This window comes from Eleutherodactylus coqui, chromosome 8, assembly GCF_035609145.1.
Source record: "Eleutherodactylus coqui strain aEleCoq1 chromosome 8, aEleCoq1.hap1, whole genome shotgun sequence".
Taxonomy (NCBI): Eukaryota; Metazoa; Chordata; class Amphibia; order Anura; family Eleutherodactylidae; genus Eleutherodactylus; species Eleutherodactylus coqui.
Window position 1 is genome coordinate 33,184,680 of NC_089844.1, and position 27,793 is coordinate 33,212,472.

At 44.8% G+C, this 27,793-nt stretch overlaps 1 protein-coding gene across 1 annotated transcript in view; it reads right to left on the reverse strand.

The window, feature by feature from the left end:
- Nucleotides 1–2,131: 2,131 nt before the first annotated feature.
- The window catches only part of LOC136576285 (aldehyde oxidase 1-like), a 149,970-nt gene continuing 124,308 nt past the window's right edge, over nucleotides 2,132–27,793 (reverse strand). Inside the window, exons 31-35 of the mRNA XM_066575462.1 lie at nucleotides 22,473–22,587; nucleotides 20,649–20,714; nucleotides 17,714–17,902; nucleotides 15,460–15,627; nucleotides 2,132–4,568 (exon numbers count right to left, since the gene is read on the reverse strand). Of these exons, the coding sequence (XP_066431559.1) occupies nucleotides 4,512–4,568; nucleotides 15,460–15,627; nucleotides 17,714–17,902; nucleotides 20,649–20,714; nucleotides 22,473–22,587 (595 nt within the window). The 3' untranslated portion in view covers nucleotides 2,132–4,511. The remainder of the gene's footprint in view (nucleotides 4,569–15,459; nucleotides 15,628–17,713; nucleotides 17,903–20,648; nucleotides 20,715–22,472; nucleotides 22,588–27,793) is intronic.

The following is a 27,793-nucleotide window of genomic DNA, read 5'->3' on the forward strand; positions in this document are numbered from 1 at the left end:
CTTTGTAATGTACATTGTGCATTAATTATGAGCCATACAGAAGTTATAAAAAGTTTTATACTTACCTGCTCCGTTGCTGGCGTCCTCGTCTCCATGGTGCCGACTAATTTTCGCCCTCCGATGGCCAAATTAGCCGCGCTTGCGCAGTCCGGGTCTTCTTCTTTTCTGAATGGGGCTCCGTGTAGCTCCGCCCCGTCACGTGCCGATTCCAGCCAATCAGGAGGCTGGAATCGGCAATGGACCGCACAGAAGCCCTGCGGTCCATGAAGACAGAGGATCCCGGCGGCCATCTTCAGCAGGTGAGTATGAAGACGCCGGACCGCCGGGATTCAGGTAAGCGCTGTGCGGGTGGTTTTTTTAACCCCTGCATCGGGGTTGTCTCGCGCCGAACGGGGGGGGGGGGGTTTAAAAAAAAAAAAAACCCGTTTCGGCGCGGGACAACCCCTTTAATATGTTGACTATTAGAGATGAGCGAGCACACTTGGATAAAGCAGTTACTCAAGTGAGCATCACTCTTCGGCCGCCTGCAGATGAGCGGGTCGGATCCGGCGGCGAGAATTCTCGCCGCGGGACCCGACCCGAGAGCCTGCAGAGACGAGCACGTACTCACCCGCGCCTGACGGCCCCGACTGTTTCATGTGCCGGCTACAGCGCAGCCGGCTCATGCGCAGACCGGAGCCGGCGGCCGGGTGAGTGCAAGCCCCGCACAAAAATAGGACATGCCGCGGTTTGTTTGCTGCGTGAGATTTCACGCGGCCAAACCGCGGCCGTCTGCATAGGAGTGCATATTGTAATGCACTCCTATGCAAACTTTCAGTGGCGGAAATCCCGCGGGAAATACCGCCGCGGGATTTCCGCCCGTGTGCAGGCGGCCTTCTAGAGTAACTGCTTACAGGTCTTAGCATGCTCGGGTGGGGGAAGGCGGCGGAGGCTAGCCTATACAGTTGTGGTGAGCTGTGTTGAACACATTGATTGAATAGAACATGAAGCTATTACCTTAATATCATAGTTGAGTATAAACATATATAGATTGTTAAATGTTATTTTTTGCTTTGTTAGGAAAAACTTTCATTAAAAAGAAATAGGATATAAAAAATATATATTGCTGAAATCCTCACCAATAGACTAAATAGTGTTATCTTGCACCCGATCCACCTATATCAAACAGGCTTAATGCCTAGGAAAGCCACAGATGTAAACATTAGAAGTCTGTTCTTTAGGCCAAATTCAGATGAGCACATGCGACATGTACCCAAGAATTTCAGGCATAACTTGCATCGGATAGCATACTGACACCCCTCCGTACGCTGTCTGATCTATGGGACATTGGACTACAGTGGACATTGCATGTCCTGTTGTCATCTGTGATACAGATGACAATAGACTATACAGCAATTTTTTCCCCCGGTCTGTGTGAAAAAGTGCTCATGTGAATAGTCCGATATATATAATAGTCCGAGATTATAATGTCTCCATGTGCTGTCCATGAACATAATAACATAGTGTTATATATGTCCATTTAGTTCAGTCTATTACCCCCCAATGTTGATCCAGAGGAAGACAAAAAAAACCCCAATGAGGTAGAAGTCAATTTTCCCCATTTAAGAGAAAAAATAATTTCCTGACTCCAATCTGGTAATCGGAATAATCCCCGGATCAGCAATCCTTTTGAAGTAATTAATGATTATAACATAATATTGTATTGCTTAACAAAGGCATTGAGGCCCCTCTGGTACTCTTTATTGAATTTGCCATCACCACGTCCTCAGGCAGAGAGTTCCATAGTATCACTGCTCTTACAGTAAAGAACCCCCTTCTATGTCGGTGTGCAAAACTTCTTTCCTCTAGATGTAGAGGGCGCCCCCTTGTTACAGTCGCAGTCCTGGGTATAAATAGATCATGGGAGAAATCTCTATATTGTCCCCTGATTTACTTGTACATAGTTTTTTTCTAAATAGCTCCAATTTCGATAACCTCTCTGGGTATTGTAGTCCACCCATTCTATTTATTACTTTCATTGCCCGCCTTTGTACGCACTCAAGCTCTGTGTCGAACTGTGCAGTGCCAGCTTTTTCTCAATGTAGCGGATAATAAAACCCGGAGACGAATAATGTACTCAATGAGAATTCAATGATTTTAATCAGATTTTATTACAGCCAAACTATTAAAATTCAACAACTACCTTGACTTTCTGAAAAGGTCATATACAAAATGATCAGTAGGCTAGTTTCTAATTAAATGTTCCTCATAGTATTCATATGATATATTTACGATTTCTCAATAAGGCTACTGTACTAGTTTGATGCCACAGAATTATTTAAAACATATTCAGTAAAGATTTCAACAAACCAAATCTACAACAAACAGCAAATCAAATGAATGTTACGGAGGTAATAGAGATGAGCGAGCATACTCGCTAAGGGCAATTGCTCGAGTGAGCATTGCCCTTAGCGAGTACCTGCCCGCTCGAGACAAAAGGTTTGGGTGCTGGCGTGGGGGAGCGATGAGTAGTGGCAGTCAGCATGGGGGAGCGGGGGGGGGGGGGGGGGGGAAGAGAGGGAGAGAGAGATCTCCTCTCTGTTCCTCCCCGCTCTCCCCCGTAGCTCCCTGCCCGCTGCCGACACCTGAACCTTTTGTCTCGAGCGGTACTCGCTAAGGGCAATGCTCGCTCGAGCAATTGCCCTTAGCGAGTATGCTCACTCATCACTAGGAGGTAACATAATGGCCGGAGGTTCCATCAGTGATGCGGCTGAAAATACCAAAAGAAAGCGGACGGACCCCATTATAGTCAATGAGGTCCCTCTGGTGCTGTTTGCTTCTGTCCAGAGACGGAACCTATCGGCTGTGGGGATTCCCCCTTCCTGCTCCCCGAACAGGTCTGAAAACACCTTAAAATGTATGCACCTGGGTAGCTATAGTACAACTACTTATACATTACATGGAATATAACTAGAAATACTAAAGCAAGCAAAAGATGATGATTGGATAACAGGAAGCCAATCATCATTCAATGCCAAGAAGAAACTTGAATATGGGGTACTGCACTATAGAATGGATATAAGCGAACGAGTGCCGATTGAAATGTGTGCAGCTGCAAAATAATATAATGAATGGGAGAGTGGACATTATTAATGTGGATAATCCAGGTTTAACCCTTTCCAATCCACTGTCTGACCTCTGAAGATATTATAATTTAAGGCTGTACAGCTTTGATGTTGGAAGACATCTGTCGGGGTTCTCTTACTGTATATTGCCAGCCTCTCTGCTGTCAGAGCCTATCCAACGTGTCACCTCATGCAGTACTGGCTTTAGCCAGCAGATAGCGTCGTTGTATAACGGCAGAAAGAGAGTAAGCCCCCTAGGAAAATCAGGATACAAATTGGATTGGAAAGGGTTAATATAAAGATAAATGACCAGTATAATGGACCAGGGGGACATCATTTGTATAAATGTTGTATTTTGTAATCAAAAAGTTTATTAGAACTACAAGTAAAAGTGACACGCAGCCTATCAGAGCACAATGCTGGTGATAAAAACAGCACAAGGTAGGCCCTTCACCATGATATCAAAATAATAGAATAGCCATGATAAAAAAAATAACTACGGAAGCATCTGAAAATACCGTAACCCAAAAGGACATCAGATGTTCTACCAATCGGCAAGTAGACAGAAAATGAGGGCGTATAAGTCTTCAAAAACAATTTACATTGTAACTATGGTAATAAAAAAGACAAGAAACAAAAACGAACAAGGAAAGATGATCGAGGAAAAAGTTCACACAATTCTGTAAAGATTTGGACATACTTTGGCATCATTTCTATTGATATGGGCATTCCTATCATCAATACAGGAAAGGGTTTCATGCATTGCATTGTCATTCCCAGGTAAATAAAAGAAGGGCATCATATAAAATGTGTGCAGCCGATAGGTATGGTAGGTTATTTGTATCTGCTTACCTTTCTTCCATTTACATAAAAGATAAGCAGATCGGATGTAGCACCCACAACCATGGCTTCAGAGATGCTGGAGCTCCACAGGCAAGTAGATGTGTAACTCTGGAGTGGGTGAGAGTTCTATTTTGTCACTAACTAATGAAAGGAGGAGCAAAGAGAGGAGCTAATGGGGGAGGCAGGATACTTATCCTAGAAAGCTTTGGAGAAACAGAGCCCCAATTACAGTGGTTGATAGTCTGAGTATTTAGTCCAATAGCTCAGGCTTTACAGATGTACACATATGTACTTGCATAGAATTACAGGATACGGTATGTTTTAAACTGGTTATACATTTAACTATGAACTGCTTCATCAAAACAGGAAAATAGCGATATATAGAATTCAAACTGAGAGAAAATAATACAAAAACTTATTTTAGAGTAGTCGAGTCAAACTTTATATTAATATTGATGTCTGCTTCTTTATTAGGACGTTTCAAGAATCACCTTCATGAGAGAGAGGGTTGAATAGGAGCTCTTTTTCTGAGCTGTTATGAGAAACAGTGCAACATGTTCTTGTTTATTTAGTAACATCAATCGACCAGGGTGTAAACGTTCCAGGTTTATCAGCTGGGATCTGGAAATCAAAAGGAAACAATTAATTCCATGTGCTATATAGTATATGCTATAATATTAACTCAAGTCTAGAGATGAGCGAGCATACTCGCTAAGGGCAATTACTCGAGCGAGCATTGTCCTTAGCGAGTACCTGCCCGCTCGGAAGAAAAGATTCGTGTGTCGGCGCGGGTGAGCAGTGAGTTGCGGGAGTGAGCATGGGGGAGCGGGGGGGAGAGATCTCGAGATCTCCCCTCTGTTCCCCCCCCCCCGCCGGCACCCGAATCTTTTCTTCTGAGCTGGCAGGTACTTGCTAAGGACAATGCTCACTCGAGTAATTGCCCTTAGCGCGTATGCTCGCTCATCTCTACTCAAGTGGTATGTTATATGTACATGTAGTACATGAAGTATGTGGGGGTCCATTGTCCATACATGCATGGCACAGGATCATGGGCTACTGTGCCCAAATCGGCGCATTTTACTGTATTTTATTTTGCTGACGAGACTGCTCACAGCAGAGTGGTCACGGCCGCACCATGTTGGAGTAGGCCGGACTGCCAACTTGTAAGCAGGTCAGCTGACTCAGGAGACGGGTCAACTGACTCGCTAAGCCCAGGTGTTTTCGATTAAGCTCCCAAAATCACTACGTGCTGTTGGGCAGATGGCGGCTTTCCATGCACAGAAAAATACCACATGTGAAGGAACCCATTGAAGTCAATGAGTTCTATATGCTGCGCATTGCAGACACAGATTTTGCGGCTGCAAATGCTCTCCAGTAAGGTCGCCCTTAGGCGCAGGCTCAAATGAGCGCAACTTAATAGCGTATTTTGCGTGCAATGATTTTCATTGATCCATTCACACTTGCATATAGCTCATATAATACACGTGTACAAAAAGAATGCAGCATGTTTTACTTTACCGTGTATTACATGCGATAGTGCCCTATTGCTCTCTATGGGCGCATAATAAATGCTGTACACCTGCAGTTACATTGTGTATGTACCGCGTTTATACGCAACGTCAGTAAGCGACAGAGTGGGAAGTGAAATGAAGAAGACTGTGCATGACAGCGTGAGCAGCTCACACAGCGGCAAGACGTTGTACAACACACTCGTGTAAGCCCGGCCTTAAGGGGGCTATTGTGAACGTATGGAATTATAGTTTATGCGGTAGGGTGATGGGCATAGCCAGGCGTACACGTGCAAAAGACACGGATTATAGTTACATTTTACTAACAGACTCCCAAAAGCTGAGCATTGAGCTTTGTCATAATAACCATTTGTAATTATTTACTAATGAAGAAGTTAACCTTTGTAACCTTTTTTTAACCCCTTAAGGGCTCAGTCAGATGAGCGTTTTGTGTTGTGCATGTTCTTTTGCGTTTGTGATTCACATCTATTAGAACCAATGCTTTTCAATGGCAGCAGTCTGATTTTTACTTGAGCAGAAAATTCGCACCGGTAAAAAATAGGACAGCAAATTGCAAAACGCAAGTAACTGCAGCATCAGGATGCTTTGGATGGGAAACCCCTGCATGCTGTCACATTCAGTGGTTTCACCTTGTGGTCAATAGGGCTGGCAGCAGCAGCAGCGGCGGCCCCATTGACAACATACAGAGAAGATCGCGATCCTCTGAGGATTTCTTCATCTTCGCGGAGAGTTCTCATCACTGTGTCTAGTGACAAGCGGACTCCCTGTGGGGATGAAAAATTCCCTGCCACAGCTGTCACAGCTGTGGCACAGCAGCGCAATGTTCTCCCATTGCTTTCCAAGGGCCGGCGTTTCTGCAGCCTCATTGAAAGCAATGGGCTGCCGGCAACCACTGCAGTGATTTTTGGGGAAGGGCTTTAAATATAAACCCTTCCCTGAAAATCATCCCTAGAATGTGCAAACAATTAAAAAAATATATACTCACCTCTCTGCCGCTGCCGGGGCTCAGGCGTGTCAAGCCGCTTATTCTCCTGAACGGCTTTGAAGTTCTTTCAGCAGGCGGGGATTTAAAATCCCTGCCTACTGCAAGGGCTGCCTCTGATTGGCTGAGCGCCAATCACAGGCAGCGCTCAGCCATTGAATGACAGCTGAGTGCTGCCTGTAATTGGTCCCTACGCTCAGCCAATCATTCAATTCAGCCAATCACAGGTAGCGCTTAGCTGTCATTCAATGGCTAAGCGCTGCCTCTGATTGGTCACAGCGGTCAACCAATCAGAGGATTTTAAATCCCCGCCTGCTGAAAGAACTTCAGAGCAGTTGAGGAGGACAAGCAGTTAGACACGCCTGAGCCCAGGCAGCGGCGGAGAGGTGCATATATATTTTTTTATGTTTTTACAGATTCTAGGGATGGTTTTCAGAGAAGGGCCTATATTTAAAAGCCAGTGCAGGGGTTGCCGGCACCCTATTGCTTTCAACGGGGCTGCAGAAGCGCTGGCCCCATTGAAAGCAACTGGAAAACATCGCGCTCCTGTGCCACAGCTGTGGCAGGGGAATTCTTCGTCCCTGCTGCAGTCCACTTGTCACTGGGCACTGTGACAATGCTATCACAGTGTTCAGTGATGAGGGTACTCCCCACGGAGATGAAGAAATACTCTGCCACAGCTGTGGCAGACGATCACGATCTTCTCTGGATGTGGTCAATGGGGCCGCCGGCCCCATTGACCACAAGTTGAAACCCCTGGATATGAGAGCATCCAGAGATTTCACATCCAAGGAATCCCCTGCTGCGGCAATGGCAGGGCATTTTATGTGCGAATTTTGAACCCAAAAGTGCGATTTTTAAACTGTGATGCCCGCTTCGGTCACGCGATTTTTTGCCACATACGCTTTGCGTGTGTTTTGCACAAGGACACGGACCTTTTTTTGGCTTTCGTTTTTTTCCTCCCACTTTTCTAATATCATAACTCTTTTACTTATCCATCAACATAGATGTTTGACATTTTGTTTTTTGGGGGCCGAGTTGCATTTTTCAGTGGTACATTTTAATGTACGATACAATGTACTGAAAAACTATTTTTTTTAAATTTGAAGTTAAAAACTAATTAAAAATGATAAAAATAAAACACAAAATTCTGCCATCTTTGGAGGGGGTCTACAATGTACACAGTGCAGTAAAAATGACATAACTATAACTTTATCCTATGGGTCAGTACGATTACGATACCAAATTTATATAGGTTTTTTTTTTTGCTGTACGATGATTAAAATATATAATATTTTTTGGGGAAAAAATTATTTTCTCTTTCCATTTTCTGACAGCCATAACTTTTTTATTTTTCTGTCGCCATAGGTGTGCAAGGGCTCATTTTTTGCGGGTCGTCCTGTCGTTTCTACTGGTGCATATGTCTGGAGTACATATGCATTTTGATCACTTGGTAATGTGTAATGCATTTTTTTCTTGGAGACCAAAAAAGTGCAACTCTGGAACTATGGCGTTTCTTTTTTCTGACAACGTGCGTTGTGTATATTGCGTTACTTTGAAAGTTCAGATTTTTATGGATGCAGTGATACAAAATATGTTTTGCTTTTTTAAAATTTAGATTTCTTTATTATTAATATGGAAAAGTTGCTTTTTTACATTTTATTTTTTTAATAATTAACAAAACTTTTTAAAATGATTTTTACATCTTGTTAGCCCCCATAAGGGATAAGAACTTGAGATGATTTGATTGCTCCTGCAGTATAATGTAATACCATAGTAATACATTGTACCGCTATTTAAAAGGCAATCTGTGATGGCAGCCCTGGGGGCTTTCAGAAGGGCAAACAGCACCCCACAATCTCATTGCAGAATTGACAGTGGCAGACAGAGGCGTAACTTGAAGCTTCTGGGCCCCCATGCAAAACCTGTAACAGGGCCCCAACTATAAAGTTTTATTCATAGTACTCGGATCCCTATATGGAGAAGAGAGGCCCTATGGGCTCCCTAAGGCTCTTGGGCCCAGGTGCAACCGCATCCCCTGCATCCTCTATAGTTACGCCCTTGGTGGCAGATATTAACAGCTGTGACCTGTGGCGGGCCTATTTGGAGCTGTTGTGAGTGGGTATTGGCCATAAGAAACAGCTGGTGCCCGCATTGTTCCTGGGGCAGGAATCATACAAACCTGAACCTCATGACATTAATGTATGTCCTGGAGCATTAAGGGGTTAACATAGAAGTTTCACACATGCTGTGGATTTTGAATTGTTGATTCTGTGGGGGTTGCATTACAACAATAAAACTAAAGAGCTTAGAAACATCAGATGAGTGTTTCTCATTGTTTCTTCTCTGATGCATCGTTATCATAATTAGGCATACCTGATTGATAAGGCTAGGTTACCCCTTGAGTATCACCTACATTAAGCGGTTACTTTAACAGCATCTTACCTATAACTGACTCCCGACCCATCTCCCCTACCACTGATGCATTTACGGAGGGACCCATCCCCATCATTTAATGTGTGGGTGGTAGAGAATGAGGTGGGGCTTCTCAGTCAGTTATGGGTAACATGCAGAGCACCCTGCACAAGTGTACACAATTTGAATGCACGACCAGTGAAAGGGGCGCCACACAACTGCTGGTCATCAGCAAAGAGCAGGCCAAAATTCTGATTAAAATTTTTTTTTGCCTACCAAAATAATGCAAAAAGAGTGATTTAAAAATCTGTATGTACCCCAAACTGGTGACAGTAAAAGCTACAGCTCTTCAAGCAGAAAACAAGCCCTCACGCAGCTCCAATAATAGAGTAATAGAATTGTTCTGGCTCTTAGAATGCAATGGTACAAAAATAAATTGTTTTCCACAAAAAAGGCTTTTTAATATGCAAAAGTGGAAAAACTTGAAACAAAATTTTAATTGTTTCATCATGAACCTGTAAAAAAAAGTTCTCATTTATACTACATGATGAATGCCATATAAACAAAACCCAAATCATTGGCAAAATTGATGCTTCTTTCACCGTCGCCTTAAAATAATTAATAAAGAGTAGGCTACATTCACATGTGTTGCTTTTTAGTCATAATTTCATCTTTCTATTCTGTTTTTTGAATAGAGAAACAGACTTAAAACGAAAATGATCATGTTCTCCCCCCCCCCCCCCATTAAAAAAAAAATGGAAAGCTTTCAGTTTGCTTCTGTTCTGTTTGTGTTGTGGTGGTTTTGGGATCTGTTCCTCTCTAGTAATCTGGTTCAGGTCTTGTATTTGTTTCTCTTCATCTTTGGGATCTGGTCGGAGTGGTTTTACGTGAGACTTGCTTGTCATAGAATCATAGAATGGTAGAGTTGGAAGGCACCTCCAGGCTCATCGGGTCCGACCCACTGCTCAGTGAAGGATTTACTAAATCATCCCAGACAGATATTTGTCCAGCCTTTGTTTGGAGACTTCCATTGAAGGAGAACTCACCACCTCCCATGGTAACCTGTTCCACTCATTGATCGCCCTCACTGTCTAATATCTAATGTGTGTCTCCTCCCTTTCAGTTTCATCCCATTGCTTCTACTCTTTCCTTGTACAAATGAGAATAGAGCTGATCCCTCTGCAGTGTGACAACCCTTCAGATATTTGTAGACAGCTATTAAGTCTCCTCTCAGCCTTCTTTTTTGCAAGCTAAACCTTCCCAGATCCTTCAACTGTTCTTCATAGGACACGATTTGCAGACCGCTCACCATCTTGGTAACTCTTCTCTGAACTTGCTCCAGTTTGTCTATGTCTTTGGGGTGGGGTGCCCAGAACTTTACACAGTATTCCAGGTGAGGTCTGACTAAGAGTAGAAGGGGATAAGGACCTGACGTGATCTAGACTCTGTGCTTCTCTTAATACATCCCAGAATTGTGTTTGCCTTTTAAGCTGCTGCATCACATTGTTGACTCATGTTCAGTCTATGATATATTAGTACACCCAAGTCTTTTTTATCTGTGCTTTTTAATGTGCTTAGTGCACCTCTGGGTAATTTGGGAGGACTATTTAACCTGGTATTGCGCTTAGGTCATTGCTTTTTAACTTAGTCTCTCTCTGACTGTGGTGGAAGTCAGAATTTGGTGATGTATCTCCTGTTTTCCTGATTTTTCACAAAGCTGAATATTGAGGTTACTATTGTTGATATCTTGTTCTCTGTGGATTTCTCCTATCCTGTGTAGGGCATGCTAGTGGCCTGGGTATGTGGTTAGGTTCGCCCTTGTTAGGGCGGGTTATCTGCGTAAAGATAGGTCCCTTTCCTGGGTAAAGGATTTATAGGGACAGTGTTTCCCTGGTGTCTGTTTTCTTTATTGTTTACCGCTGTTTGTGTGCAATTGTGGTCTGTTTACAGGCAGTAAGTCTTCGGGTTTTCAGATGCAGCGTGTCCAGATCGGACATGAGTTTGGTTTCCATTTTTTTTAACTGAACAAATAACTCTATTTGTTCTGTTAAAAAACAGAAATCTCAAAGCTTTCCATCTGCTTTCTGTTTTTTTTTTTAATACATTGAAATCAATGGAGGAAAAAAAGTATCCATTTATTTCCGTTTTAATTTTGTTTTTCTGAAATTTGAACAAAGAAATGGAATTATGACTTAAAGGCAAAATGCAGGTGTGAACCCACCTTAATCATGGATTCATTTGCACTGATAGTTTACTATTGAAATAGGGGGCCCCCTGTTATAGTTTGACTCAGGCAGCAGAGAAGCCAAGTTCATTCAGCTCTTCACTGAGGAGCACCATGGATGGACATCATCCGTAGCCTTGCGGCTAAGATATATAGATGATGTCTTCATTTGGACATGCAACCCTGGTGATTTTAACCCTTTGCAATCCAATTTTGAATTCAGGGTTTCCTAGGGGGCTCTCTCTTTCTGCTATTATACAATGGCACCATCTGCTGGCTAGAGCCAGTACTGCGGTATGTGACATGCTGGAGAGGTCCCCGACAACAGAGCGGCCAGTAATATACAGTAAGAATACCCTGCCGGACGTCTTTCGGCATCAGAGTGTACAGTCTGCAATCAGAATGTCTTTAGACATCAGAGAGTGGATTGGAAAGGGTTGAAAGTGTTGTGCAGAAAATGAATCACAGTGAATTGGTATTGATGTTCACCAGTGAGATTTCAGTACAGAATTTACTGCTTGGTCTAAGGTTTACTACATCTTTTAGCACAGTTCAATTTTTCACACTCTCGGTTTAGATTACTATTATATATAGTGATCCTATTTGTATCATGGATGTTTTTTTTATTCCACTATTCAAGTCCTGCTCCTGTATATCCAGATACTCTTTCTCCTATTACATGTTTTTAATCATTGTCCTGTTTTATAATAAAGTTAATATATTTTAACTATTCTAAGCTCTATGTGTAGATGCCTTTATTGTGTTCTCATAGCAACATAGTAGAGTGTTTTTGCAATTATTTTGCACTTTGAGCCTATCTTTTGGTTAATAAAATGACAGGAGTATATTTGTTTCCCAAGAAGAGAGGCAATTGGGATAACTAAGTTGTCAGAAGCTCAGTGGGTTTTTAAACTGTGGAGTGTAAACTACTTGCCACAAAAGCTGATATCTAACAATAAGGCCTCATGTCCACGGGGAAAATCAGATCCGCTGCAGATTCTACATGTAGAATCTGCAGCGGGTCCCTCCTGCCCCGCGGACATGAGCGCCGAAAATAAGAATTTAAAAGTATTTACCATCCGGCGCGGGCGGAGAAGATCAGCTGTTCCTCACGGCCGGATCTTCATTTTCGGCCGGCGGATGAATTCCTGACGCCGGCGGCACGTCGCCGGCACGTCGCCGATGTGCCGCGCGCATGCGCCGGGCACATCCGCCGAGCCGAAGCAAGGAAGATGCGGCCGTGAGGAACAGCTGACCTTCCCCGCCCGCGCCGGATGGTAAATACTTTAAATTCCTATTTTAGGTCTCCCGCGGATCCGGACGGCTTCCATAGGCTTCAATAGAAGCCCGCGGGAGCCGTCCCCGCGGGAGACCCGCACGAAAATGGAGCATGGTCCGGATTTTTCCATGCTCCATTTTTTTTAAAATCCCTTTTATTGACGATCCGCGGGTATTTATCTACCCGTGGGTGGTCAATGCATCCCTATGGGATGCGGATCCGCATGCGGGAGATCCGCTGCGGATCTTAAATCATATTTTGCCCGTGGACATGAGCCCTAAGGGTGATTATCCACTGTCCAATAATACTTAATTACATCAATGCATGGGTATTTCCTTTCATTAATCACTGTTCATTGGGCACCATGGGTTCATAATTAGTATCCCTGCTTCAATTTTGGAACACTGGCAGATAAAAGTTTGACTATTGGATTCACACAGTTGCTGCCATGCTATGGATTGTGAGATGGATCCTTATTCGGCAAGCAAAAGTTTAATAGTAAGGACCCAAACACTGAGAACTGATTCATCATGTAATGAAGAAGAACGGTGATATGACCCTTCTAAATGAAAATGATTTTATCTATGCTAAGGGATGATCAAAACTGATGGGATGCATGTAAACTAGGGCTCTTCCTAACACAAGCAGCGGTGATACTCTTATGTTGTCATTAGTTGCTAGTAAGTCAACTGATATAAATACATATTGTTGGGGTTACATGTAATTGTGTTTATTTTGGGATCCACTGTTCTTTCCGCCGCTCACCCCACCAACTGCGTTAGCGACCCTCTCACCTTTCACTTCCTCTGGTCCCTGTCCCCAGTTGTCATTACCCACCTCACGGTCATCTGCAACCTCTCCCTGACCTCTGGCATCTTCCCCTCCTCATTCAAACACTCAATCATATCCCCTCTGCTAAAAAAACAACCCTTAACCCGAACGACGCATCTCAAACCTTTCCTTTGTCTCCAAATTACTAGAACGCCTGGTCTACTCCTGCCTCATACGCTTTCTCTCTCACAACTCTCTCCTCGACCCCCCTCCCCCTGTTCGGTCTCTGCCCTCTACACTCGACTGAAACCATCCTCACAAAAGCACCAAATGACCTGATGACGGCAATGTCAAGAGGTGACTACTGCCTACTAATCCTCCGTGACCTCTCTGCTGCATTTGACACTGTCGACCCTGACCTCCTTCTCACTATGCTTTGCTTTATCGGCCTAAAGGACACTCCTCTCCCCTGGTTCTCCTCCTACCTCTGACTGCTCTTTCAGCATCTCCTTTACTGGCTCTACCTCCTCTCCACTTCCTCTCGCTGTCAGGGTCTTTGGTCCCCTTCTCTTCTCTATCTATACTGCCCCAATTGGACAAACCATCTGCACATTTGGCCTCCAATACCATCTCCATGCTGATGACACCAAACTATACACCTCCTCCAGTGACATCTCTGAACCATTCCTCCAAAATATCACTGACTGTCTGTCTGCTGTCTCTAATATTATGTCCTCCCTTTTTCTCAAACGTAACCTCTCTAAAACTGACCTTCTTGTCTTTCCACCTTCCAACTGACCTCCTCTCAACATCTCCATTCCAGTGTCTTGTACCATCATAACCCCCAGACAGCATGCCCGCTGCCTTGGGGGTCACACTGGATTCCGACCTCTCCTTTCCCATCCATATCCAATCTCTTGCCGAACATGCCACCTGCACCTCAGAAATATTGCTAAAATCCAGCTGTTCCTCACCACAGACACGCTAAAGACACTCGTCGCCCTCATCCACTCCTGGCTCGATTGCAACTCGCTATTCATCGGCCTTCCCCGCACCAGACTCGTTCCACTCCAATCCATACTAAACACGTCACCTAGGCTCATTTTTTTATCCAGCCATTTCTTGGACGCCTCTGAACTATGCCAGTCCCTGTATTGGTTGCCCATCCAGTGCAGAACTAAATTTAAACTCCTCACCCACAAAGCTCTCCATGACACCACGCCACCATACATCGCTTCCCTCCTGGCCGTACACCACCCAGTCTGCACACTTCGAACCGCTAACACACTCAGACTAAACACCCCTCTAATACGAACTGTAGATGCTCGCCTACAGGACTTCAACAGAGCAGCACCGATCCTCTGGAACGCTCTACCGCAAAGCTTCTGGACAATGCCTGATGCACGAAACTTCAGACGTGCCTTAAAAATGCATCTCTTCAGGAAGGCATACCAAATCTCCTGACCTAGTCCCCCTGCCCTCCCTATGGCTCCCCAAACCTTCCACCCTGCTTATTGCATACAACCTTTACCCCTGCACCTCCTTACCGCCCCACCCTGTTTGCTTCTTAATAACTGATTTCCACATGTAATCCTCTACTGCCTGTGTACCCCCAATGCCAATCCCCCCCCTTGTACCACCTGTATCACCCCACCCCGTTTGTTTCAAACTGATTGTATATCACATGTAATTGTTGTATTATCTGTGTTTATCCCATGCTTAAAAGCGCTGCGGAATAAGTTGGCGCTATACAAATAATTATTATTATTCTACTAATAACAGGTAGCGGATGGAAATCATACCATAGAAGAACACAATATTTCTGTTTACAGGGTACATATTCACCTAGGTTATTCCCTCCACTAGCCAAGTGGGCTGTAGCCTATTTTGGAAAGGGGCGCTATGAGATGACATGGCATATGCTCATTGGGCCATTGTAGGGGAGGGACTTGTATACAGTAATAAGGGAGGTATCAATACCTTACTAGTATTGTTTTACAGTGCAGCAATAAGTATACAAGAGTATATCATGGAAATCTACAGATTTTAGCACTGAATACAGTATAAGAAACACTGCAAGGTACAAGGATGGAAGTGCAATACAATCCCTATCATACTGGAGATAGCACAAGGCACTGCACACTGATTCTAGCTGCCATGACAGCATATTTGCATGGTGGAGGACTACCTTATGTCTGTTGCCTTGTTGCAGTAAAGCCATCCGCAGACATTGAGTGGCTCAATATTTTTGCATGGTGCCATGTGGTTGTCATGTAGCCCAGGTGTGAAGTATCGGCACTGCAGAATCATACCATTTTTGTTATGTGGTCTTCACAGGCCATTCTGATTTTCTCGGGAGTCAATGGGCTGCTGAGTGAGAAAATCTTCGGTAAGCCGCGTTGTTCCCGAGCAGCGTCCAATGCATTTTTTAATGCAAAGTATACAGAACACCCCATAAACACGGCTGTTTCCCCTGGACCCTAGAAAAGAATGATATGGATAGTTTAGTTTTATATCATATAAAGAACATATAAAAAGGTCTTCTGGATGAGAAAGCGGCACAACTTTGTCTCAACTATATGACACATAATTGCGCAATCTATAAGGCCTTTGGCACGCTAGCTTTTTTTTTTTTTCATCCGTGTGTCATCTATTAAAAAATGTACTACAAACAGATAGCATGTGGATCCATATTGTTCTATGGTTTTTTTCATGTCCGCAAAAAATCCGTGTATTGACTTTTTTTTTCCTTTCTCCATTGACTTGAATGGTCTCTAATGTAATATGGATAAGGATAGTGCCTGTGATGAGTTTTTTCACGCAGTCCTGAGTGAGATAAGACATTGAGCCGGGACTCGCTATACTAGTAAACGCAGAAGAGGAATTCCAATATATATATAAAAAATATTCTTTAATGGAAGCGCATTCAAAAAAATGATCGTGCACTAAGATAAAAACACTGCTTATATTTTTCAGCTCACATGCAATCATTTACAGGAGACTATTATAATTCAGAATCGTTCGGATTCCCGCACTCCTGTGGGAATCTGAGTGACAGATGTCTGGTGTAAACGCAGGTGGTGACCAAGTGAGAATTTTTCAGTTGTTCAGTTTTTACATGCAGAAAACTGAATGATGTGTTGTTCAGTGTGAACAGCAGCCGTTCACTTCTAAACGGCTGTCGGTTTGCTGTTAATGGAGTTGGCGGGGGGAGAGCGTTCCCGGGACCGCTTCGCCTCCATTCCAGTATCGCTGTGAGCGATGCCAGCAATACTCACTCCTGTGTAACAGCACAGGAGCGAGCATCACTGGGCAAGCTGCCAAGGCATCGTCTGCCTATCAGCTCGTCCCGTGTAAATGAGCCTTGGCATACCACATTATAGCATGAGGGCTCAGTCACACGGGCGCCGATGCGCCCGTGCTACTGCATGAGGAAGACGGCTGCACTGCAGTTGCGGAAGACTCTACGCACCCCCGGAGGAAAGAACACATGGCCGTCAATGGAGCATCGGCGCCCGTGTGACTGAGCCCTTAATCAGGTATAAATGACATACATATAACGTACAACTCTTGGTGAAAACACCTGAAAAATGTAAATGTTCTGGAACCAGTAGTCCCATAGCAAAGCACACTGCATTCAAAAAATTAATAAAAATATTAAAATAGAGAGGATCTGTCCTACAGAAACAGAATAGCATGGTATGCCGTTTCCATAGCTTCCATTCACTTGAGGGCTACAGAAACAACGCTGCGCTAAACTCTTGGCTCTTTCTGACAGGTGGTTGCCAGAAAGCTTTCTCCATCCCAGCCATGAAAAGCTGAGATGGAAATACCCTTTTAATGCCGGATTTTGTCGCCTATAGATCCTCAGCTTTGGTGCTTCCTCAGTCTACTCAAAACTGACCGCTAGCTTGGCCTCGGCTTTCCTATTGGTCCACATTCTTCCCTTCTGCTCAGTGGTCTCTGAGGATGTAACCAGAGGGCTCCTTATAATCTCTCATGTGAGAGGGGCAGGGGAGAAGACCAGGAGGCCCAATGACTCCAGTAAGGCCCAATGTCCATCGGGCAAATTTGAATAGTGGAATCCACGCGGGGCACCCGCGCGGATGATCTATAGTTCAAGCCGCCCATAGGAAGACATGGGCGTCCGCAGGTGAATTAACCCTTGGCAATTCAATATTGGATTCAGGGTTTCCTAGGGGGATTTCCCTTTCTGCCATTTTACAATGGCGCCATCTGCTGGCTAGAGTCAGTACTGAAGTATGTAACATGCTGGAGAGGCCCCCGACAACAGAGCGGCCAGTAATATACAGTAAGAATACCCTGATGGATGTCTTCCGACATCGGAGCTCTACAGCCCTCAATCAGAATGTTGGAAGACGTCAGACAGTGGATTGAAAAGGGTTGAAGAAGCTGTATAAATGCATATGAGATAAGCTCCCCCTAGTGGTTGCTACCCACAGACTGGCTGTAAAAGGCATGAGCAATTAAATTTGGGTCTCTTTTATATACCGTACTTGGCTTGCTGGATTTTCTAATGGATATTTCAGTAACATGGCTGCTCACCTTGGAGGAGTATATGGTATATGGATTCTTGGATCCCGCCAGAAGGGAGACGTTAAACTCAGTGGGAACATCACACACAGCCGGTATCTTATACTTGTCAGGTCCCAAGGTATACATATCACCTTGTGGGGAATAAAAGAGTTCTTCCATTGTGTACAGACCGACTCCTTGCATAAAGCCTCCTTCAATCTAATAAAAAGATATAGAGAACAGAAACATAAAAAATGTTACAGATAGGATTTGTACAAAAGTGGGAGCTTACATGCGTAATAACTGTTAAACTTCTCATTTCCCAACATATGGCTTACTTTTTGGTTTGCAGTGTTATTTATTTGCATATTAGCCTCCAGTATCTCCACATGGGGTGGATTTGCTATGGATTTACAGCAGCAGCAAAGTAGACGAGGTTTTCAAAATCTCATCCACGCGCTGTAGAAAAAAATCCACGCAAAACCTGTGTGGAAATTGACATGTGGTGCGGAATTTAAATCCTCAGCATGACAATTATAACAACGGAACGCTGCAGATTATGACCAATAGTCTTTAATCAAGAGGCCAAAATCCACAGTAAGGGCTCGTTCACACGAGGGGATTTGGGCAGCTAGGTTAGCCGCGCCAAAAAAACCCCGCAATTCGAACCAATAGTTTCCTATGGAAACATTCAGACGAAGGAATTTTAGGCGCATGAAAAAAAAATTTGCACCTAAAAAGATCCGAGATCAGCGACTGTGCAAAAATATAGGTCTTCTTGACCTATCTTTGGTGCACAAAATGCAGGAGTGTCCTTAGTAGAGATGAGCGAGTATACTCGCTAAGGCACATTACTCGAGCGAGTAGTGCCTTAGCTGAGTATCTCTCCGCTCGTCAGGGGGCGGGGAGCGGCAGGGGAGAGCGGGGAGGAACAGAGGGGAGATCCCTCTCTCCCTCTCCCCCCCCCCCCCCCCGCTCCCCACCGCAACTCACCTGTCACCCGCGCCGGCCCCCGAATCTTTAGAGACGAGCGGGGAGATACTCGGCTAAGGCACTACTCGCTCAAGTAATGTGCCTTAGCGAGTATACTCGCTCATCTCTAGTCCTTAGACACCCATTGGAGCTGGAGCTGGGAAAAGAGGAAGAGGGAATGAGTTCTGCCGCGCCACTAAACCCAGAAGCACTGTGTCCCCGCGGGGATGAAGGGAAGCACCGCGGCGAGGGACTCTCTTCATCCCCCTGTCGGGGCTGTCCTTCATCTCCCCAGGGGTTCCCTTCATCTCTCTTTGCAGCAGCGCATATTTTCAGTCCCTCCTGTTTGGCATGGAAAGATTGCGGCTGAAGCTCTGGACTTCAGCGCTGAAAAGTCGTCCGTTCATAAGATTCTCAGCAGCTATAGTTGTGATTACAGCTGCGTGAATTCCATGCCATGCGAACGAGCCCTTAGGGTTCAATTCACACGAGCATAAGCGTTCTTCGGTCACGGCAGCAGAACTGAAAAACATCTATTCCCTGAGACGTTTGATCTATCTGCATGTTTTTTACGTGCGTAACAAAAAACGCAATTAATCCCATTGATTCCCTCCTCCCATAGACTTCTATTGGGACCTTTGGTGCGCAAATGTGCACAAAAGTACAGCATGCTGCATCTGTTTTTGCATGTGAAGTAAGGAGATGGGAGCAAACACATTGCAATACATAGGTTCCATTCTCTGCGCATTGTGCGCGCAAATTTTGCATATGCAGATATGTACGCAAAGACGCCTGTGTGAAGGAGTCTTAAAAACACAGGTTTATGTGTATTTATGCAAGCCCATTGATTTCGATCCCAATGGGCTATTTCTTCCATAATACGCACCAAGGTAGGATATGCTGTGTTTTTTTTTCATGCGACTGAAAGGCGCAAGAAAAATATGCAGGTGTGAATGAATCCATTGAAATAAATCGCCTCCTTTCACTGTGTTTCATGCGTGTAAAACATATACACGATTATGTTTATGTGAATGAGCCCTTAAACCGCACCAAATCCACAGTAGTAGCTGCAGATCTGAAAAGCAGACTTTCTGCAGATTTTGACCTCCTTCACGCGGGTGTATGTGTATATGTGTTTGCCTATAAAGAACATATATTCACATTAATGAGTTTTTAACGAATTTGAGTCCCGATCATAATTGACGTTTTTAACCCTTTCCAATCCAATTTGTATCCTGGATTTCCTAGGGGGCTTACTCTTTTTCTGCCATTATACAATGGCGCTATCTGCTGGCTAAAGTCAGTACTGCATGAGGTGACACCTTGGATAGACTCCAACAGCAGAGAGGCTGGTAATACACAGTAAGAGAACCCCGACGGACGTCTTCCAACATCGGAGCTGTACAGCCTTAAATCAATGTCTTTAGATGTCAGACAGTGGATTGTAAAGGGTTAAAGCTATTCACCCCTGACGCTGCAGCGCAGATCTAAAAAACACACTGAAGAGATGGCAAGCAACGATCGGAATGAAGCCTCAAAATGGCAAAAAAATGCCTAATTACGGCTAGCTGTCTTTTCCCAGCGCTGTATGCAGGGTAACTCCCCCCTCCCTTTTTTCTGCTGCCATAGAGCTTGCTGCGTAATATGTTGAAAGATAGGTTAAGACCGATCTGTCCGTGCTCCGTATAAAATATACGTCCGAGAAAGATAGAACGGATCCTATTTTTACTTGCACGAAAAAACACGTTCGTCTGAATGAAGCTATTAAACTCCAATGCATCACATGGTCGCATTATATGCGCAATGTGCGGAAATGCCTGCGCCAATACAGTTGTCTGAATAAGCCCTTTCTGTGTCGAAAATCTGCGGCAAATCTGCACTGTGTGACCCAAAGTGTTCCAATACTGTTTAGAGGCCAGAGTGGAGGGCAGCATCGGAATAAGGTTTCTGATTTTGCACATGGGAATTGCTTGTAGCTGTAAGTTTGACGTACCTGACCGATGTCGATACCGGGGTTTAGGCTTTCTCCAAAGTCCACAACCAAATCAGTGCGCAAATTCTGTTGGATAAAATCATAATGTGATATAAATTAATGGTTTCCAGGTAAAAGAAAACAGAAAAAACAACGATGCTACCCTGTTTCCCTGAAAATAAGACATAGCATGATTTTCCAGAATTTTTGAGGATGCAAAATGATTTTTTAGGCTTTTTGAGGATGCTTGAAATATAAGCCCTACTCCAAAAGTAAGCCCTGCTAACAGTTAATTAAAAAAGTCAATTTAAATAGTGTCCAGGCAGCTATACATGTAAAAAAGTTAAACCTTTTGGAACAAAAATTTATATAAAACACTGTCTTATTTTCGGGGAAACACGGTATGTAGGAGAACTGCTAAAGGGGCATTTGTCACTTTGCTTTTAGGGATTGATGGGGTTCTGGAGGTCAGGCCTCACTATCCAGAATGTTACGGCATATTCTAGTGGTATGCTATAACTTTTTAGCATTAGAATTCGCCTTTTAAGTCCTGGAAGATAAGCGGTCAGCTTGGTGCTTGTATTAAACTTGTTGGACTGTCATAGATAGTAATGAGCGAACTTTTGGTTCGGCTGGTCATTTGCACTGAACTAGCAATTCACCAAAACCCCTGGTGTATATTTATGAGAGTGTTATCTGGGGCTTTTATGGCTGTAAGGGCGGCCTCACACCAGCGTAAATACATAAATGCTCATTATTGCAAGACGTATATGCGCTATGCTTGGCACACGATCGTGGGTTATTGCTCCCGGATCGGCACATTTTAGTGTACTTCATTGCATTGCCAAGACCGCTCACATCAGCATGGAGCGCCATATTGGAGTAGGCCGGGCCACCTACTAAGTAGGGAGGGCAGCCTACCTGCCAGCAAGCTGGCTGATTCGGGAGGCGGGTCAGCTGACTTGCTAGGCCCAAGTGTTCTCGATTAACCCTACAGGCAGGCAGTAACCTTCTGTGCGCAATTGTGCAGAAAAATAGAGCATGTTACATACTTTTTTCCTCCGCTCAACTTGCACGCAGAAAAGCACCACATGTGAAGCAGCCCATTAAAGTCAATGGGTTCTATACACTGCACATTGCGGGCGCAGATTTTGCAGCCGCAAATGCGCTCATGTGAGGCCGCCCTTAGACACTGTTATACACCAGTGTTCAGGGCTAGTATTGAGCAAACTGAACCAGCAGAACTTTGCTAAAAGTTCAATTAGGCACGAACCTGAACCGATCTTTTAGCCAACTTTGACCAGAAATAAGGTTCTACTGATTTGGCTCACCTAACACTAGTCATGGACATTACAGTCTCTTTCTCAAGTCATGAGCAGTCCCTCAACACCAGTAGACAATTCACCTGTTAAGAGCATTGTCAATTTTGCCCCAGTGGAGGTTCTAGGTGGCATTGATTTATAATGTGGTCCGTAGAGGTTCATCCGAGGTTTCAGCCATCTTGACAGCATCAATAGTGCTGCATGATGCAGCATGCTCGCTCCTCTCCCCACATCACACTCTGTACTAGGTTCTCTTAATGTAAAAAGTTCTGCTAGTTCTGCTCACCTGACAGATCTGTATGTTCTTTTTTAACAACGTATTTGCTAAGAGTTGTGGAAATTAGAAGATACGTTAATAACATGACTTTTTACAAAGAATTCCTTTATGCCTGTATGTATGAGGAGATTCAGTTACTGAGTTAACTGATTTAGAAGCGTGCAGTAGATGCATCATGTGAGGTTCAGGGAATCATCTACAAGGAGTACCTCGCCCTAATTAAAAACGCAAAAAAGGACCCTTTACCTTATGCCCTCCAGTTAGACAGTCCAGCTCAACCTCAGAACAAGCTGCGCCGTAGATGTAATATGGGGCGATGTTACCTTGGCTCTTCTGCCAGTCGATGTCTGTTTCATATCCCCTGAAAGAAATGGGTAATTTAATAACAATCTAAAGTGAGTCCCCAGGAAACCAGATTGTATCTGCTGAAGTAAAAGGTTTCTATGACCCAGGGTTAAAGGGGTTGTCCCGCGCCGAAACGGTTTTTTTTTTTTTTCAACCCCCCCCCCCCCGGTCGGCGCGAGACAACCCCGATGCAGGGAGGTAAAGAAAGCTTACCGGAGCGCTTACCTTAATCCCCGTGCTCCGGTGACTTCAATACTTACCGCTGAAGATGGCCGCCGGGATCCTCTGTCTCCGTGGACCGCAGCTCTTCTGTGCGGTCCATTGCCGATTCCAGCCTCCTGATTGGCTGGAATCGGCACGTGACGGGGCGGAGCTACACGGAGCCTGCATTCTGCACGAGCGGCTCCATAGAAGACTGCAGAAGACCCGGACTGCGCAAGCGCGGCTAATTTGGCCATCGGAGGGCGAAAATTAGTCGGCTCCATGGGAACGAGGACGCTAGCAACGGAGCAGGTAAGTAAAAAACTTTTTATAACTTCTGTATGGCTCATAATTAATGCACAATGTATATTACAAAGTGCATTATTATGGCCATACAGAAGTGTATACCCCCACTTGCTGCCGCGGGACAACCCCTTTAAGGCTTGGTTGCATTTTTTGCGACCCATGAGTCTAGATCATGGCAATGTGCAAATCATACTGCAACCTCATTGACTTCATACGCAGCGCAAGGTCACAGGGCTACACAGCAATCTTTAGTCGCGCTACCAGAAGTTACCATTTAGCTCTAGCCTAAAGCTACAATGCATCATTATAGCAAGTCCCTCATATACATCTACTATTATGGTAATTACTCAGTAGTAGAGATGAGCGAGCATACTCGCTAAGGACAATTGCTTGATCGAGCATTGTCCTTAGCGGGTATCTCCCTGCTCTGTAGAGAAGGGTCGGGTGCTGGCGCGGGGGAGCAGTGAGTTGCGGCAGTCAGCAGGGGGTAGCAGGGGGGAGAGAGAGGGAGAGAGAGAGATCTCCCCTCCGTTCCTCCCTGCTCTCCCCCACCGCCGGCAGCCGAATCTTTGCTCCAGAGCGGGCAGGTACTCGATAAGGGCAATGCTCGAACGAGCAATTGCCCTTAGCGAGTATGCTTGCTCATTACTACTCAGTAGCCATCTCAACACTTCACAAGGCATCCATCAGCAGATTACAGGTTATCCTTTACAGTAGTATGTATTCGGTTAGGCCAGTAGGTAAGCTATGGGGAATTTAATTTCTGTATTTGGATCACTATTTTACAATGTTGTACAATGATTCTGGTTATAGATGGAATTTGCTAGCAAAACAAGTGTTAATTTAAATGAATTCATTAATCGAGGTAAAAAGTAAAAAAAAAAACAAAACAATGCGACAGATTTACTAATTTTGTCTAAGGGAATTCTCACACCACAGATTTGCCACGGGCTTTCCATGCAGACCCTCCGCATGGAATACCCGTGCCTGCAGTAGCAGCAAAGTGGATGGGTTTTTCAGATTCTTGTCGACACACTGAAAAATCTGATGATAAATCTTGGCTATCTTTACCCACTTCTGTCTAAAGGCCCTTTAGCACAGCACGATTATCATGCAAACCGCTAGGATCTTTCATATTGTAACGACTGTGGATGTGGAATCACTGTTACAACCTAACGGGTAGGTGATGATCCGGTCCAGCACGGTAGACAGCTGACTCCAGCATGGGAGGTAAGATACCGTATGTACAAACCCTGCATGCAGATGAAAACTAGGGAAGGTATCTTGCCCTGAACTAATAACCAAGAGAGGGAAACCCCTGCCTATAAGCGGAGCACCCATCCCAATAAGGATGACCCCACTGTCTTCCTCTAGGTGCTGACTGACCCTGACAGGACAGAACAACTATAAAACAAATGACAGAACAATACTGGGGCGTACAGGAACAAAGGAGGTACAAGCTGCCAAGGATAAACAGAGAGGCAGACTCACAAGGATAACATACAGCTGAATACATGACTGGAGGACACAGAACATGAGCAGAAAGCAAGTTAGCAGGGAAACTGCCGTAGCAGTGGCTGCACATAGAGTTAAGGGCACAAATCACACAACAACACTACAGCATTGTCTGAAAGGCCCAGGGCAGCTATATAGGGCAGTGATCAGAAAAGGTGCATCAGCTGAGCAGACGACCCAGAAACAATTAACCCTAGAAGTGCTGGAAGAGAATAAGTGAAAGTTCAGTAAACAGGGAGAGCAGGACAACGTCCATGCCTGCCAGACACAGAAGGAGAGGATTGTGTCTAACCAGTGCACTTAAAAATCATTGTTGGTCCACCACTACATCAACCTGTGTAAATAGGCAATTGTTCAACTACGAACAACTTCCGGTTTACTGTGAATGTAGTAGGCGTGTGATCCGGAACAATCCCCAGTGCCTTCCGACTCCATCCACTAAGTGATCATCAAAGAGACAAAAGGTTTCAATAATGACTTATGAAAAACCCTGTGAACCCTCCATGTAGCTGCCAAATCATGTTCATAAGCAAGCGGGTTTACTACACGCGTGATGACAAAGAGACCCACGTAACGCGGCACCAGTTTCAAAGACGGAACCTTCAATTTGAGATTTCTAGAAGATAAATATACCTTCTGTCCCATCCTGTGAGGTTCAGATACTGACAGACTCCTCACACTACGCAACTGCATACGAGCCCCCGTTGCCTCCAGGTTCTTCTGTACTTCTTTCCATACCCCCTGCAGTGTATCTGTGGCGACATCAGCTGCTGGAAAGGCAGACGGCGCAGAAATAGCTGTAAGGAAGCGGGGATGCTGACCATATACGCAAAGGAATGGAGATACCCCAGTGGAAGAACAAGTATGGTTGTTTAGTGCAAACTCTGCCAGCGGCAGGAATTCTGCCCACTGATGAGCCTTTTTGCTAGCAAACAACCGTAAATATTGAACTAAATCCTGGTTCTTCTGCTCAGTCTGACCATTAGTCTGCGGGTGGAATGTTGACGAGAAGGAAAGCGACATTCTCAGGTTTCTACGGAAGGCTCGCCAAAATTGCGCAACAAACTGAACACCGCGATCAGATACAATGTTCTTGGCAACCCCATATAGATGAATGATTTCTTTTACAAAAATCTTGAAAAATTCTATCGCAGAAGGTAGCTTTTTTTGAGAAACTGTCTACATCAACTAGGATAGTGATGAACTTCTGAGACTCAGGTAGATCGGTGATAAAATCTACCGATAAATGTGACCACGGACAAGAAGGCACCGGTAACTGTCTCAGAGGCCCCTCTGGACGCCGACTTTTACTGCGTGCACAGACAGAGCATCCCTTAACAAAGTCACGGATCTCCCGAGACATGCCTGGCCACCAGTAGTGTCTAGTACAGAGTCCCCTGAACCCCTGGATGCCCTGCGAGAACAGATGACTGAAACTCTTTAATGACTCTAAGAAGCAAGGTCTCTGGCACAAACCATCTGCCCTCCGGCACCCCGAGGGAGTGTCCTGCTGACAATTTTGTAGATGAGGAACGAGATCAGATTCTACAGCTGCCACCACCACCCCAGGTGCCAGGGTATTCTTGGGAGCCATTGTCTCACTTTCCGGCGAACCAAAACTTCGTGAAAGGGTGTCTGCCTTAACATTCTTCTTCCCTGGAATATATGTAACGACGTTAAAGCTGTGACTCTCTTAGTGTTGGTGAGATATACCAAGTTTTTATGATCAGTATACACGGTAATGGGATGCCTCACCCCCTCAGGATGGTGGCGCCACTTTTCTAGAGACCACTTAATCGCCAATAACTCACGATTACCCAAGTCGTAGTTACGTTCTGCCGAACTGAACTTCTGTGAGAAGAACATGCATGGACTATACCCAGATCTCCCGCTGACTTTCTGAGACAATACAGCCCCCACCTCAGACGCATCGACCTCAATGAAGAACGGTCGCTGCGCCTCAGGCTGTACTAGCACCGGGGCAGCAGTAAACGCCCTTTTGAGATGACTAAAAGCCTCTAGGGCATCTAGCGGCCATCTTATCAAGTCAACACCCTTCTTGGTAAGATCGGTCAGGGCTTGAGCAATAACAGAATAATTCTTAATGAATTTACACGAAACCTAAAAACCGCTGGAGAGCTTTCAGGTTATCTGGTCTGACCCATTAGGAGATTGCTGCCTCTTTATCAGACTCCATCTGAATCTCCGTGGGTGAAATCACATAACCAAGGAAAGACACTTGTTTAGTACCAAAAATGCATTTCTCCAACTTGACAAAAAGTTGGTACTCACACAAACAGGTCAGAACCAGCCTCAGGTGTCGCATATGTGAGTCCCAGTCTGGGGAATACACCAGAATGTCACTGAGATATATGACCAAAAATACCCCCAGGAAGTCGTGGAAGACCACGTTCATAAACCCCTGGAACACAGCGGGGGCATTACAAAGTCCAAAGGGCATGACTAGACATTCAAAATGTCCGAACGAGGTGTTGAACGCGGTCTTCCACTCATCGCCTTTTCGGATGCAAATTAAATTGTGAGCCCCCCTTAAGTCCAATTTGGAAAACCAGTGGGCCCCTACCACCTGATTCAATAAATCAGGAATCAGGGGCAAGGAGCACTGGTTCTTAACTGTAATTTTATTCAAAGCCCAATAATCCACACAAGGCCTCAATGTCCCATCCTTCTTCTCTACAAAGAAGAGGCCTGCCAAGCAGGGGAACTGGACGGCCTGATATGTCGTTTGGCCAGAGACTCTGAGATATAAGACTTGAGGGCTTCGTGCTCAAGCCCAGAAAAATTGAAAATGGCTCCCTTAGGGATGGGACTGTCAGTGATCAAATCAATACCACAGTCCCACTCCCTATGGGGAGGCAAAGTCTCAGACAGTCTCTTGGAAAATACGTCATGAAAATCAGACAAATACTCAGGAATAAGTATTGCATCTGCTGGACACATGGATATAGTAGCTAAGTGACTATGACAGGACAACCCCCAATGTGTCAATTCCCGAGTGGACCAATCAAATCGGGGATTGTGCAGTCCCAACCAGGGCATACCAAGCACTACATCAACGGACATCCTTTCCATTACCAAGAACAACAGATTCTCAGAATGGAGAACACCCACAGTGAACTGTATCATGGGAGTCCTCCATTGTACAACACTGGGAGACAGAGGGGTAGAATCAATACTAG